The following is a 14065-nucleotide window of genomic DNA, read 5'->3' as shown; positions in this document are numbered from 1 at the left end:
AGGGCAACAGGACGCCAATATCTGAAGCCGCGGAAGGAAGCCGGATGACAACTAGCCCGGGGTGCTGGTAGGCAGTCTACCCACCCTGTAGATAATGTGGCCCTAGTCAGGTTAATTGGTTGGTTAGAACCACTATGTAAACCGCCCAGAAACCCTTCGGGGTCAGGGCGGTATATAAGCCGAAGGTATAAATAAATTTCACAGGGCCCTGGCTGCCTTAGTCCTCGGGACCTGCTGACTACAGATTGCCCATCCTCTTCCTCAGATGCTTCTGAGATTTCAGTCTGCCCAGACGCCCCTGGAGCCCTAAACCTCTTTCAGGTGACTGGTGACCTGGAGCCTGAAGAGGATTGTGAGGCAGAGTTGGGACAGGTTCTCTTCCTTCTGGAGCTCCTGGAGCCCTCCCCTCAACTCCAGGCTTGCATGCTCTGCTGTGGGTTGTCCTGGGTCTACCGCCCCACCCCCTGGCCCTCAGTGCCCTGAGGCCATTGTGGTGTTGTCCAAGGCCCTCCCATTATGGGCCACATCCAGGTAGGCCTGGCTGGAACTGTGGGGCTATGAATGGGCCCAGCGCCAGGACGACTGGGGCCTGTGCTGGTTGCAGCTGGAGAAGAAACTGTGGCTATTGGAGGCCTTGTGGTAGGGGGTCAGCCTGCCCTCATAGTCCTACCACCCCCATCCCTCCCCAAGGGCCTGGGCTTTGCCCCTGGTTTGGTGCCGGCACTCCTCCTGTGGGGCTCCTCCCAACCGCCCCGCTGCCACAATGGGCTCACCACGTGGGCTCACTGGCCTGTTTGGCTTCCCGCACCATCCTTTTGCTTCCTGGCCACCAGCTGCTCTGCCAGCCGATTTCTTAGCCGCCTTTTTTGGGCGCAGGGGGGAGTTTTGTAAGAGGTTATGGGAAGAGAACATGAATGGCAAATGTGAAACACTGAGAAGGAGAGGACTGACAGGAAGGGGTGAACAGAAATGAGTGTATGGACAGGCAAGCAGCATTCGGTGCATCTACTCTTAATTCATTGCCTTGCCTCAGTCTTTGACTGTAACATACACTTGTGTCTTCAGTTTCAAATGCTTCACACAATGGTGTGGAGAAATGTGTTTTACTTTGGAGGTCTGGGGTATACAAAACATTCGATTAGTTTTTAGAAGTTTTTCTTTCTCCTAACAGAGGTAACCATTTACCAGGCAGCAGGAGATGGCAGGCACTAGGTGATGCCTTAGAATGGCAACAGGGAGGAAAGTTGAGAGAGCACTGGCCCTCTCAGCAAGCAATTCCTAAAACAGCCAATTGGTGGCGATGGTACTAAAAGAGGGAGAGAAAACCCCTCCACGGGTCAGGCAGGCCAGGAGACCAGGAAATTGCTACGTGGAGACTTGGATGGCTTATGGTGGCTAGACACCTTGGAGGGCCAGATGGAGTGGGTCTGTTCTGCCACAAATGGCAATAATAATAATAATAATCAGCAGCAGTGAGAAGTTCAAGAGGCTCTTCAGACACTGGATCAATATTATCTCTTAATGTGAAACTGAAAAATGACTTTGCTCTGCAGCACTTTCAAGTGTAGGAAACAAACTGACAAAATACATTATATACATGTTAAAAGCACAAAATCCTTCAGATCAGGCATGAAGACTATAGGGTTCTTCCCCATTCCCCTCAGATGAAGCCCCAACAACAACATATATTCTTGTACCTTAGGGAGCGTGACAAACTGGAACTGTTTCCCCCCTTTCCTCCCTTTCAAGAAAAGAGCATCTACGTAGGCTGTATGACAGCTCCTTTTATCCTGTGCATGAAGCATAGTGTCGTATGGAGGTGAGTCACTCACTATAATCACAAAGTAAATATTCTTTACCAGGCAACAACAGAGCTCCTTGGGGGCTTCAGCTTAGAACGCTCCCTGAATTTCAGGATGATTAAAAGGAACATTTTCCTCAGCTTCATAAATGGTATAGCAACATCCTCCTTTACATGAGTGTAAGAACAGAAATACTTGGTAACGTGATTCAGGAAAACAATGGTTGTTGCTAAGAAGGTGGTTTAATGGGTGGTCAGGGAGGGTCAATGCCAAGATTAAAAGGAAAAGGGAAAAAAAGAGTTAGAATTAACCAATTTCTTCAAAAATCATGTGAACTTCATGTATGCCCTACGATACATTCTTTCCATTGACAGCTGGTTATAGTGAAAAGAGAAAAAATGGCCTACAGTGGCATGAGACTTACTGAGTGACCCTGGGCAAGCTACTGTCAGCCTAACCTGTTTTGCAGCATTGTTGTGAGGATAAAACAGGATTGTTTCATAAATTCTGCTTCATTGAAGGAGCAGGATGCAAATGTGATAAAGAAAGAAATAGGCACCTGGATACCAAGTCAATCATAAGTAGAGCTGAAAGGGGTAGAGGAAAGGGTTGCTTTTTGTGCGAACTTTTAACTGCCAGTCTTCCATTTTGGGGAAGTTATGGCAAAAATGCTTAACAATTTTCTGAAGACAGGGAAGACAAGGAATCTGCCACAATACAGCAACTTGGTGAGCAACGGCCTCATTTTATTGGCAATATAAGAACATCTTATCCCTTCGTCGCCGGCACTCACTCACAACAAGGGCAAGGTGTCTGGCATTGTTTCTCCACAATGGCATCAATTCATAGCCAAATCTGACTGGCTTCTTAGAATGGTTACATTATCACATGATAGGGTTGCCAGCCTCCAGGTGGGGCCTGGGGATCTCCCGCTTGTACAACTGATCTCCAGCTGTGGGAGATCAGCTCCCCTGGAGCAAATGCCTGCTTTGAAGGGTGGACTCTATAGCATTGTACCATGCTGAGGACCTTCCCCTCCTCAAACCCCTGTATCCACCCCCGAAGTCTCCAGGTATTTTCAAACCCAGACCTGGCAGCCCTGTCACATGATATGACCTATGACTGGCTGAGAAAACTATGGACCCTGATATAGCAATCCATGTATTATTTGGCTATGAAAAATGGCAAAACCAATTTGTTTTCATATTTATGTGTGGTTTATTGTGGTTGATTTATCTTCTTAAAAATCCAACACTAAATGAATCTTTGATTATGTAAATTTATTTATTAAAATTATTTAATTCTCCTTTTTCAATTAAAAACATTTGTTTAAAGTGGCTAAATCTATGTTTGCCCCATTCCAAAACCTTAATACAGGCCAGACCTATTCTTGCTGATTCAGAACCTGTTGTATGGGAAGATCAAGGGACTCCGGAGAGCCCAGGATGGGCCAGATAAGGCACAGCTTTGTCAAATGCTGGGTTTGAAAAAAGAAGGCACAGGTAAGAGGGTAAGGCTGTTTGACTCACATCTGTGCTGGGCATCTCTCGAAATAGGTGGGACCTAACCTATTAGGCTCTATCCTTTGCATTCATTCTGTGGTCAGAATTTAGAGATGGCCATGGAGTTAACTGAATTTCTGCTTGACACCTGCAGATTCCTAGGGTACAGGATCAAGACCCATAGTGGAGATTGTAAAAATAAAGAACTACTCCTGGATGTAGTATTTTGTACACAATGTACAGTTCCTGGAGCAATGCTGCCAATGAGCATGTGCAACAGTTCATATTGCAATGTTCTTTAGCCACCATGATCTTTGAGAGTGGTGATTTGCTGAATAAGGGCTGCATTTGGATAAAGGGTTTCATTTAGATAAAGTGAAGATAAAGCTCTTCCACCAGGCTTTCAACTAGGAGCCGCCACTACCACTACCACCAATTATTACCATCTGACCATCGAGGTGGATAGGGTTGGCCCTGGGGATAGGGATAGAGATACAGCTATGTCTCCGCAGGTGGCCAGAAGGCCGCTGAAGGGGGAAACTGGGGGAACTGTGATTGTCGTTTAGGCCGCACCATTCAAAGCTTAATAAATGGAAATCAGTACTGTGAGCATTTTAAATGTATGATTGTTTAACTGTTTTTAAACTGTTTAAAATATTTTAATTGTTTTATGTATACCAGGTACATTGTAACAACTTTGTAAGCTGCCCTGAGCCCGTTCGCAAGGAGGGCGGGGTATAAATATGCTAAAATAAATAAATATAGCTGAACTACAATTGCTGCAAATGCTGTGAATCCTTTTCAATGCCCTGGGAAATTAACTTACATTTATTATTCTGTATTTTAATCATATTAACCAGAAACATTCTATTTAAAAGAATATTCTCTTGACACAGTTCTTGAGTTTATAAACAAAATTATTAGCTTAGCTCTGAAGTTATAAGTAAATCAAAAACCTTAGAGTACTTAGAATCAGTCTATGGTTTTCAGCTTCCAAAGACAGATCCCCTTGAACTGGTATCTTCAGGGTAACCTGCAGACTAAGCAGCTTTTGCAACAAATTGCAAGAATGCAAATGAACTATGCCCCCTGTTCAATTATCAGTTTGTTCAGGCTTTGCTTACATGACCACACTTTATAAGTATTACTGCAATCCTGACCTTGTATACAGTGTCTCCAAGCTAACTCAGGTAGCCTTTAAATCAACAATCTGGTGCACACTGTCTTAAGTCTAACCTTTCAAAACACAGATTTCACTTGTGGATGTCCAGGCATGGGAATGTCTCATTGCCTAGCACTTGAACCACAAACAGAGAAACGGTTCTTCATCTAGGAACTCACAACACTGAGAACTTATTTCAATATTTTGCACTTCAAGCTCATTCATTTTTTTAAATTCCCTTGGACTATATATATATATACACCTGAATATCTGGTGCTGGGGACAAACAACAACAAAAAGCCATCCCCCTTAATGCCCTGCTTGTGAACTTGCAAGGATCTTTGTTGGCCACTGAGGAAGACAAAATACAGGACTGGATGCATCTTGGTATGACAGATCTTGGCCTGATCCAGAACAAGGTCTGATCCAGCAAGGCAGTTCTTATGAAATCAAGTGGATGAGAGATTATGAGCTAACACCCATAAAAATAGAATAAGTGCCAAATGTCATGTGATGCTTGGGATATGATTAGATCCCTACACATGGTTACAATATGGATATATCCATTACAGATTGTGGTTGCTTTCTGCAACTAAATTACATGCCTGGACCCCTTAGGAAGAGGGATTTAACCATTATCTTGATATTTTTTTAAGTGTCCCCCTGGGCTATATTGCATCCATCTCTTTTCCTTCCCAGTGCTTAAAATGGTTGGGGGTGTAACTCCTCCCCCTGCACTGTGGCTTTGATCAGTATCACCCATGCTGCTGGTTTCTGCAGTTAAGCTACACGTCTGAGTATCTGATTGTACATCCCCAGTCTCCCAAGGAATTTAGCCATGTCTCGTAATCAATGCACTTATTTCAATATAATATAAATATATATTCATACCTGTGTGATTTGAAAATTGGACAGAGTTCACACTATCAATTTCAAACCCCAAAACCTGGAACATAAAAAGAAAAACGACTATCAATAGAAATTTCTCTTGATACTTGAGGAAACAACATGGTCTGAAGTGCATCTAGTATATTAGTGTATATAGAAAGTAAAAGTGGGGTAAGTAAGCAAAATCACAACTTAAAAACATAATTCTACCGAACAGGAAAAAAAATGACAGAGACAAAATAATATAATAGTAAATGGAAAACTGGCTTTTATATATGCAAGAAAACAGTATAAACTCCAGCAAAATAATTTCTTGTTTCCTAAAGAAGCTGATGACACTGTGGCTATCAATTAAGGCTAAGAATGTGTGAGCACAATTCTCTGGTCCACTTTCTGGAGTATCACAAAGGAATGCTGTTCAGAGCCAACATTAAGATTTTGCAAGAATAAAAAAAAAGTGAGGAATGCAATAAACAACATTCCTTTGCATGATCATACTGCCAAATCCTACAGGATGATAGAACAAAATGATCTGTCCATGAAAACAGTTGAGGGGAGGGGGGTATAAGAGAGATGATAGAACAAAAAGATCTGTTCATGAAAACAGTTGAGGGGAGGGGGAGGGGGTATAAGAGAGTGTAGATATCAGTTATGCATTTTAACATGTCTTTTAACAAACTGAGATAACAGTAAGTGGATTATATCTAATGCTTCAGCCATACCACATTTTCATCCACTGCTAAAGAAAGTCTGTGCAAACATGACAGAAAAACCTGACATTTAATATATTTTCTCTCAAATGCCCCTTGGTAGAAATAAAATAATCTCCTCAAAAGAAAAGTTACTATATACAGCACAGTGAGTCATAGGGAGACAATTGCAATGATGCAGAAATAATTGTATATGATCCATTTTCAGGCAATTTGCTGGCAGGTTAATTGAAGCTTTTGCTAGTCATGCTGTACTGGGGTGGGAGGAGATTGTCTCTTCCTCTGGCACGACAGGGTAACCCTTGCACGTAAAATGAAGCCATGTGACCAGGATGAGCCGCAAGTAAGACTCCTGCCCGTGTGCTCACTCATAAAACATTAGCAGACTGCCGGATGCCAGTTTGTTCCATGGCATAGGGAGAATATGTAATGGGGAACCTGCTACAACTAATGATACAACTGACATCTTCTCAGGGCCAAACTAAATGTTACACCATTCATGGGTCCAAACTCCCCCCCCCCCCGCTGTATTGGCACTCAAAAAAGTGAGGGGAAGGATAAGATCATCTGCCACACTGCAGGCTGAAACAGGATCCTTGTGGCACTTTTAAATAGCCAAATTCTTCTCTAAAACAGTGTTGGCATGACCTGTGGATACTTGGTTAGTTAGGCCTTCAGTTTCATATCTTTCCAACTTTGGTTCTGCAACCTTGAAGATAAAGAGACTGCTAGCAAAGTCTTCACATTACTCCTCTGACATCTATGCAAATGTGGACGGTGCAAAGACCCAACCATGTAACTAAATAACTATGGTAAGTCAGTTATATCCTTTTTTTGCTTTTCTTCCTAGCTATATATTTTCAGGGAAAAAAAACAAACCAACAAACCAAAGGAGTTAACACTGCAGGCAATATGGTCATAAAGCTGGAAGACATTGGAGAACTAGTATGGTATGGTAGTTAGAACATCAAACCAGGACCAGAGAGGTCTGGATTCAAATTCCCTCTCAGTCACAGTGCTTATTGGATAACCTTGGACGACTTCCAATTACTCCAATTCAAGACTAGCCCCCCCCCCCCCTAGTATGCCATTAAAACAGGGGAATAATCTACATTTACATCCATGTGTCATTTTACACTCAAGGTCATCTTCATTTTGAGTAAATAGACCCTCTCCCCTGGACTTTTTTTCAACTTTTACAACAGATAAAATGGAAATTTGGGGGGACTGCTAGAAAAGTTTCCTATGAAATATTTTCTCTATTAGTGAAACATCTTCTAAGAAAAGGTTTTCATCACTATGAATATTTTTATGCAATGCAAATCTACAGCATTAGATAATCATAATTCTCTTGTATGTTTTAGAGACATATTTTGAAAGATATGCTCATAGTTTAAATACTGCTTATTTTGTCAGCAATTAAGATGCTATAACCTGAATTGTGATAATATACTGTGGGAAAGTTTGTGTTTTCAATGTTATGAAGTTTAACTCAATTTTCAAATATGCTACTAATTCTATTATGATTGTATTGGGCTACTTCTGAATATATAAACGCACATTCTTTAGCATACATTCTTTACTACAAATTAAAAGAAATGAACAGAAAAATACATCTGTACATCCCCAATTCAGAGGAATATCCTGCTTCATGGATTGAATCCATGTGTAACTTTGCCAACTAAATTATTCTCCATCTCCAACCTCCTTAGAGGTCTGGTTTATGTGTCAGCTGTATGGCATCATCATGGCACCTGCTCTCCATAGGGAATATTTATAGGCATAATAGTGGCCAAGTACAGTCATGGGTACAAGAAACAAAAAGAAATAGTTTATACAGAATGACCCCAGCCCAGAGAAAGTTGGTTCAATTTAAGTGTTGCGGAAATGAATGGGACAGGTCAATCTCAAATCATGCCAGCACCATGGATTTCAATAGCGTTTCAACACGGATAATGGCCAAAGGTTCCCAAGTGTTTTTTTTTAATAAACCTTGAAATATTTAAAACTGATATTAATTTCTGAAAGCTTCATGTGTTATTGACTTTGAGTATAAGTTCTTTGCTTGTGACCTCTAATTGTGAGCCAATTAAAATGCTGTGCGTCAGCTAAAAGCCTGAGTGGAAGTACCAAATAATTATAAAACTGGATCCATATGGTCGTTTCACACACAGTTTAATTGAAGAAGAAAGAATTCAAGCTGGTAATTGTTTATCACGGTTCAGTGAAGCAAACAGTTCCTATAGTCATTGCCTGATGAATGCAGCAAAGGCCACATGAATATCACCAGTGAGGGCTTCACAGGCTTCTGCAATGCAATGAATGCCCTTTAGCCAGGCGCTGAACATGTCGCCTGCCACACACACTCATGACTTTTATGCACTTTTGAAATCAATGTGCTTTGAGCGGCATTGCAAGAGGTGTACGTTTTATATAATTTCATGCAAACTGTATTTCTTCAGTGGTCGTTTGAAATTCACAAAAAATGTGTATCAAGATCTTCAACGTAACAGCAATGATGATGTAGAAACTCGTAGAGGATATTAGAGCCTAAAATTAGCCAACCCTAAATAGAAGTATGTGTTGCCAAGTTAAACTCCACTTCTGTCTTAAAGACAAGATGGCACCACTGAACGGGGAAAAACCCTATACGTTACACTAAATTATTGCTTTGATTAAACAGTCATTAGAAACAGGAAGTACTCATTAGTGCAATTTCTAATAAGTACAGATAGTCAAACAAGTAAACCACAGCATTTACTCGTTGTGTAACAGCAATCATATATCAGTGTCTGAGTGCAATCCAAACAGTTTGTAGGAAGGTTTAAATGTGAGTTCAAATATAGCCAGATCAGGATCCACTCACCATCCATTGACACATGCAAAGCAGAAAGTCCATCCAGGTAGCATGATGAGGCTGGTGATATTTACCTCCAGATGTAGCCACATATCACACTGAATCCCACTCTAGAGGGTCCTCCATCCTTAAGGAGTAGCTTTTGGGGAGGCATGAAGAGCTGCAGTGGGAAGGGGGAATCCAAAAAACCTTGGTGCATGCAGAGTGTTCTCTGCATAAAACCTTTGGATCTGGCCATTGTACCTATTAAATACTTCTGCTAATGAAAAACTACATAAGCTCCAGTGACTTTACCTTTTAATTTCATTGGAACCTAAATTATACAAACTTTCTTTATATCAGGGTTACCGAACTGTACAGGATTTCTAATGATGATGGAATATATCCTATAAAGCTCATGGAGGAGCAGGTCAGCTCAAAACAAAAAGGTGAAGCTCATCTGCTTGCCCTTAGCCGTCAAATCAAGCCCATAATGCCTTGCTAGTTTTAAAATTCACTGCATACTTAGATCTTGGATGCTAGGGCATGGCAAAGTGCAATGTATCATGGATTTTCATTGCTTGATGACTGCACTACATGATCATTATGTGGCTCTTCTGCTAGAATATTCCAAAATTTTAAAAGGCATCCCAACATTTCACTCAATTTACTTAAGAGGGTATCTCTAAAAAAAGTATATCTCTTTTACTGAGATAGTAATTTTAGGGTAAAGCATATAGACCCTTTTGAAAGTTATTGTGATTTAAAGCAACAATAGTTACTGAGACACAATGACAAGACACAATGACATTTTTTTTCTTATAAAGCAGCAAGAACGCAATATTTGGGACAAAGTATTTTTCCACTGTCAGACTGTCTAACAGGATTAATAGTGCAATTTAAGAATTTTTATCGAATGTCATATCTGCAGCAAGTTCTTTTTCCTTACATCTTTTTCTGCCAGCCACTTAGAGTGGGGAAAATGGTCACTGCTCACCGGCTGCATATTACTTCATTTAAATGTATCAACATTTAAAACTTTTCATTCCTACGCACAGAGGCTGGGTTAGTAACGTTCAAATGAAGAAAGGCACAACTGAATCCCAACCAGGACGCTTTTAAAAATGACCAGGTACCACTCTGAAGGAGGTCAAAAATAGAACACTGTTGGATATAAAAGGTGGTAAGAGGGTCTTTGTGCTTAGTAATGCTTTGTTTCTTTGTATGTCCAACATGAAGTCTGTCATGAAGACTTCATGTTCCTGTGATCCAAGATCACTGCAGACGGTGACTGCAGCCATGAAATTAAAAGACACCTGCTCCTTGGGAGGAAAGCGATGGCAAACCTAGATAGCATAATAAAAAGTAGAGGCATCACCCTGCCAACAAAAGTCCGTATGGTCAAAGCAATGGTATTCCCAGTAGTACTGTATGGCTGTGAGAGTTGGATTATAAGGAAGGCCAAGCGCTGAAGAAAATATTATTTTGAATTATGGTGCTGGAGAAGACTCTTGAGAGTCCCCTGGACTGCAAGGAGATCAAATCTGCCAATCCTAAAAGAAATCAACCCTGACTGTTCCCTGGAAGGCCAGATACTGAAGCTGAAGCTCAAATACTTTGGCCACCAAATGAGAAGGAAGAAGACCCTGATGCTAGGAAAGATTGAAGGTCAAAGAAGAAGGGGATGGCAAAGGATGAGATGGTTAGACAGTGTTATCGATGCAACAAACATGAAATTAAGCAAACTCCAGAGCACAATGGAAGACAGGGCCGCGAAGAGTTGGACTCAACTGTGCGACTAAACAACAACATGTCCAACATGGGTGAGAAGAAAGCAGATAGGAGAAACCCATCTAGAAGGCTTTGCTGGGGACTAATCATACCCCAGTTGTCGCTTCAGATTCAAATTTAAAAGAAAATAGCACCAACACTGCATCTTGAGGCACTTCAAAGGTGAATGAGTGTATTCTGACATAACCCAGAGCCTGCTTCATTAGAGTCATGACATAACTTCAAACTATACCTCTATGCACTGAATTTAACATAGAATCAATGAAACAATATGAACCATGAGGGAAGGCAGGGTATAATTTTTAAAATAAATAAAGATTGCCACTGTAGTAACTAGTTTAGCTACTAGAAATGTCTGCACACAAATTGTAATTTTTTTCTCCTTTTGATCCTAAAGCACCTCATCCGGGATACAAGTAGAGCAGGCCTGTTTTACAAGTCTAGGAATGAAGGTAGAGAAAGAAAGGAAGAGTTATCACTTTCAAAATAGCCTCTACGCAATTCTTTTTTGAAAAAACAGAATTTAAGAATAAAAATCAGCAAGTTCAAAATGTTGATTAACACCTCTGGTTCCCAAGCAACTGATTCAAACAGAAATTTTAGAGGAATTAGTAAACAAGTCTAGAAGATTATGCTATCACCTACTACTACTGCTGTAAATTGTCACTGTGCTTCTCTTGTGTACCATTGAGCTTTGCAGTCACAGACCGCAGTACTTACATTTCATTGCTGTTCAACTTAAATATTTAGTTTTTTTCCTCTGTGCAATGGTGTATATATACATATCTGCCAAGTAAGGACAAATGTCGTGCATCTGATAACAGTGTATGTCATAATAAACTGATTATTCTTTAAGATAGTATAAGACACCCTTTTGATTTAGCCAGAGGAGTATCGCAGGGGTAAGCTTTACACCTTGCTATAAGCAATGAGCCAAAATTCTTCCTTCTCTTGCATTCAGAACATATTCAATTAGGCCATGCAAACTTAGTGGAGAACAGAAATTAGCCTGCAAGGACTTCTGCTGTATTATCTGAAGAGGAACTTGCCCAGATGAAACAAGCAAGCTTTTTTTGTATCTTCAATTTCCACACTGTCCCAATACAACCTCCATGGAATAATAACAGTGGCAGCATGAAAAGCAGAAACCAAACCTTTTGTGCATCACTTGCCAGCACAGCAGAGTATGGTTGTGGAGATTTGGGATGCTGACCGTCTGTAGTTTAGTTTAAGGGTCACAATTCATTTTTGGACATCCTGCCCTAGAGGAGTGAGGAATGAGCCTGAGAACACTTTACACCCTTGTTATGCTGATTTCATCTCAGATAAACTGTTTTAAAAGTCAGAATAATTTGAACTGCACAACATAATGGGCAGCATAGGTCAACCAATCACAAGTTGGTCCTACCCAATTTGATATATCTTGTTCTTGTTCTCCATTATTTAAAACAGTGCATCAGGCTGATATAGTGGAACTACATGGCTCAGGCTTATTTGAGAGAACTGAATACAGTGAAGCACAGAAAACTCATTAAGATTTTGGAGATATATTGCTGGGTAATAATGCATTACACTGAATAGGCAATTGTATTACAGATAAGAAACAAGGCAACAATAACGCATCACTGTGTTAGCCATTTCAGCGCTTAGTACTGGAAGTACTGGAAGTACTAAGTACTGGAAACAGTACTGATTCATATATTCCATTGCAACCTTGAAGGGATTGTAACAGTCCAAATGTACCTCTCAACAGGGGTTTGCTTAACATATGTTAACAGGATTCAAAATGTGGCCCAAATGAAAACATCACCTTATAAAGCATGGACACCATGAAAACACAGGATGAAGCCCTGCGGTTGACCTAAGGACTGGTAAGAAACAAACATTTCTGTGCACCCAAGTTAGACTTGTTTTTCTGGAGCAGCAGCCCACTACTTCACCACATCAGGCTACCCAGCAAACTACTCTTGAAAACCAGGGCAGCTCCAAAAACAATATATGAACAGCTTCTTGAATAGTGCCCAATTCTATACTCCCTGGCAATGGAGTTCAACTTCAAATTGGGAATTACTCAGCAACATTGCTCACTACAATATTCTAGCAAATGCAAATGAAACTCCACACGAAAAGTGTGTGCATCAACAACTTTTCCTTAACGGTATCCTTCTGCACAGGATTTTCACCCTAAATGGAAAGGTTTCAACTTCAGGCTGCTTCTGCACAGGATTTTCACCCTAAATGGAGAACAGCATGCCCATGGGGTATTGTTTTCTTTTTTTTGAGCTTCCACACGACATCATGCTCATTCTAAGCATGGCTCAGTCTTCCCAGTTTAAAATGGATCTAAGGAAAACCTCTTTTGACCTGATTTAAACTGGGAAATGAGGGATACCCACAGGCAGAGCTTCTGTGTGGAAGCTCTGCCCACAGCCAATAGAGGGGGGGGGGAGCTTAGTTCTGCCTTCAAGACAGCACAGCTAAGCTCCATACTTTTGCACCAAGGGGATAGAGAGAAAGAGGATGAGGATGAAGCAGGGGAACAACCTCGGGAGTGAGCACACAGCAACAAGGTGTGGGGATGCCATGCTGCTTCTGCACTGGGGATGCCTTTTTGTTTTCTGTCATTCCTTTTAGTATACCCTGGAAGGTCGAAACTGCACCACACCATTTTAAGTAACAGCAAAATGAAGAGCATGAATATGTATGGAGTGCACATTCCTTGCCACTGTTATCTCTGGGCTGCACACGGGGAAAAAAGAAAGTTTAAAAGGCCTCTGATCTGCATGCCCCCCATCTTGCTCATGCAGATGGGTTTACCATTTTAAAATATAATGGAAGCAAGTATGTTGGACTCAACAGAGGCTTCGCTGTCTGACTGTTGTTAGTCTGAAAGTGGGTGGAGCCAGCCAGGGTTAAGGACTATACTTTCTTTTCTGACAGGCACCAAACATATTCAAGGATTTATATGCTCAAAATAAACCTTATTTATCTAGAGAGTGCAAAGATACAACTGAACACCTTTGCAGATCACAATTACTGTTTATAATATCAAGTGTTCTTCAGCTCTCTAGGCCAGCTGGTTAGACAAAAATGGCCACCATCCCTAGACCTCAGCTCAGTGGTCTGTCTCCCCTGATGGATCCAGCTGCAAGAGACCTTCTCTTCCTGTTGCAAGGAGGGTTATCAAATCTCTTTCCTCAAAAGAGGTCAAGGCAGCTTTTCCTGTCTCCAGACATGTGTCTTCCTAAAGACTCTCTAGCATTTGATAGCTCCCTGCTTGGAGACGAGAGGGGTGAGAAGGGGGATGTTTAACCATCCCATTGTCTATCCTGCTAGCTCAATTAGCATTTGTAAGAAGGTGAGCCTGGAAGGCT

The 14065-nt window shown here is 41.2% G+C and overlaps 1 protein-coding gene across 1 annotated transcript in view; it reads right to left on the bottom strand.

Moving 5' to 3' along the window:
• PDXK (pyridoxal (pyridoxine, vitamin B6) kinase) overlaps positions 1–14065 on the bottom strand; it is a 68874-nt gene that overhangs the window by 44344 nt on the left and 10465 nt on the right. Inside the window, exon 2 of the mRNA XM_015409811.1 lies at positions 5358–5412. Within this exon, the coding sequence (XP_015265297.1) occupies positions 5358–5412 (55 nt within the window). The remainder of the gene's footprint in view (positions 1–5357; positions 5413–14065) is intronic.

Source organism: Gekko japonicus, unplaced genomic scaffold, assembly GCF_001447785.1.
Source record: "Gekko japonicus isolate JY-2015 unplaced genomic scaffold, Gekko_japonicus_V1.1 scaffold4, whole genome shotgun sequence".
Lineage (NCBI taxonomy): Eukaryota > Metazoa > Chordata > Lepidosauria > Squamata > Gekkonidae > Gekko > Gekko japonicus.
Note: the sequence above shows the minus strand (reverse complement) of the source record. Positions and strands in the feature narration are given on the sequence as shown.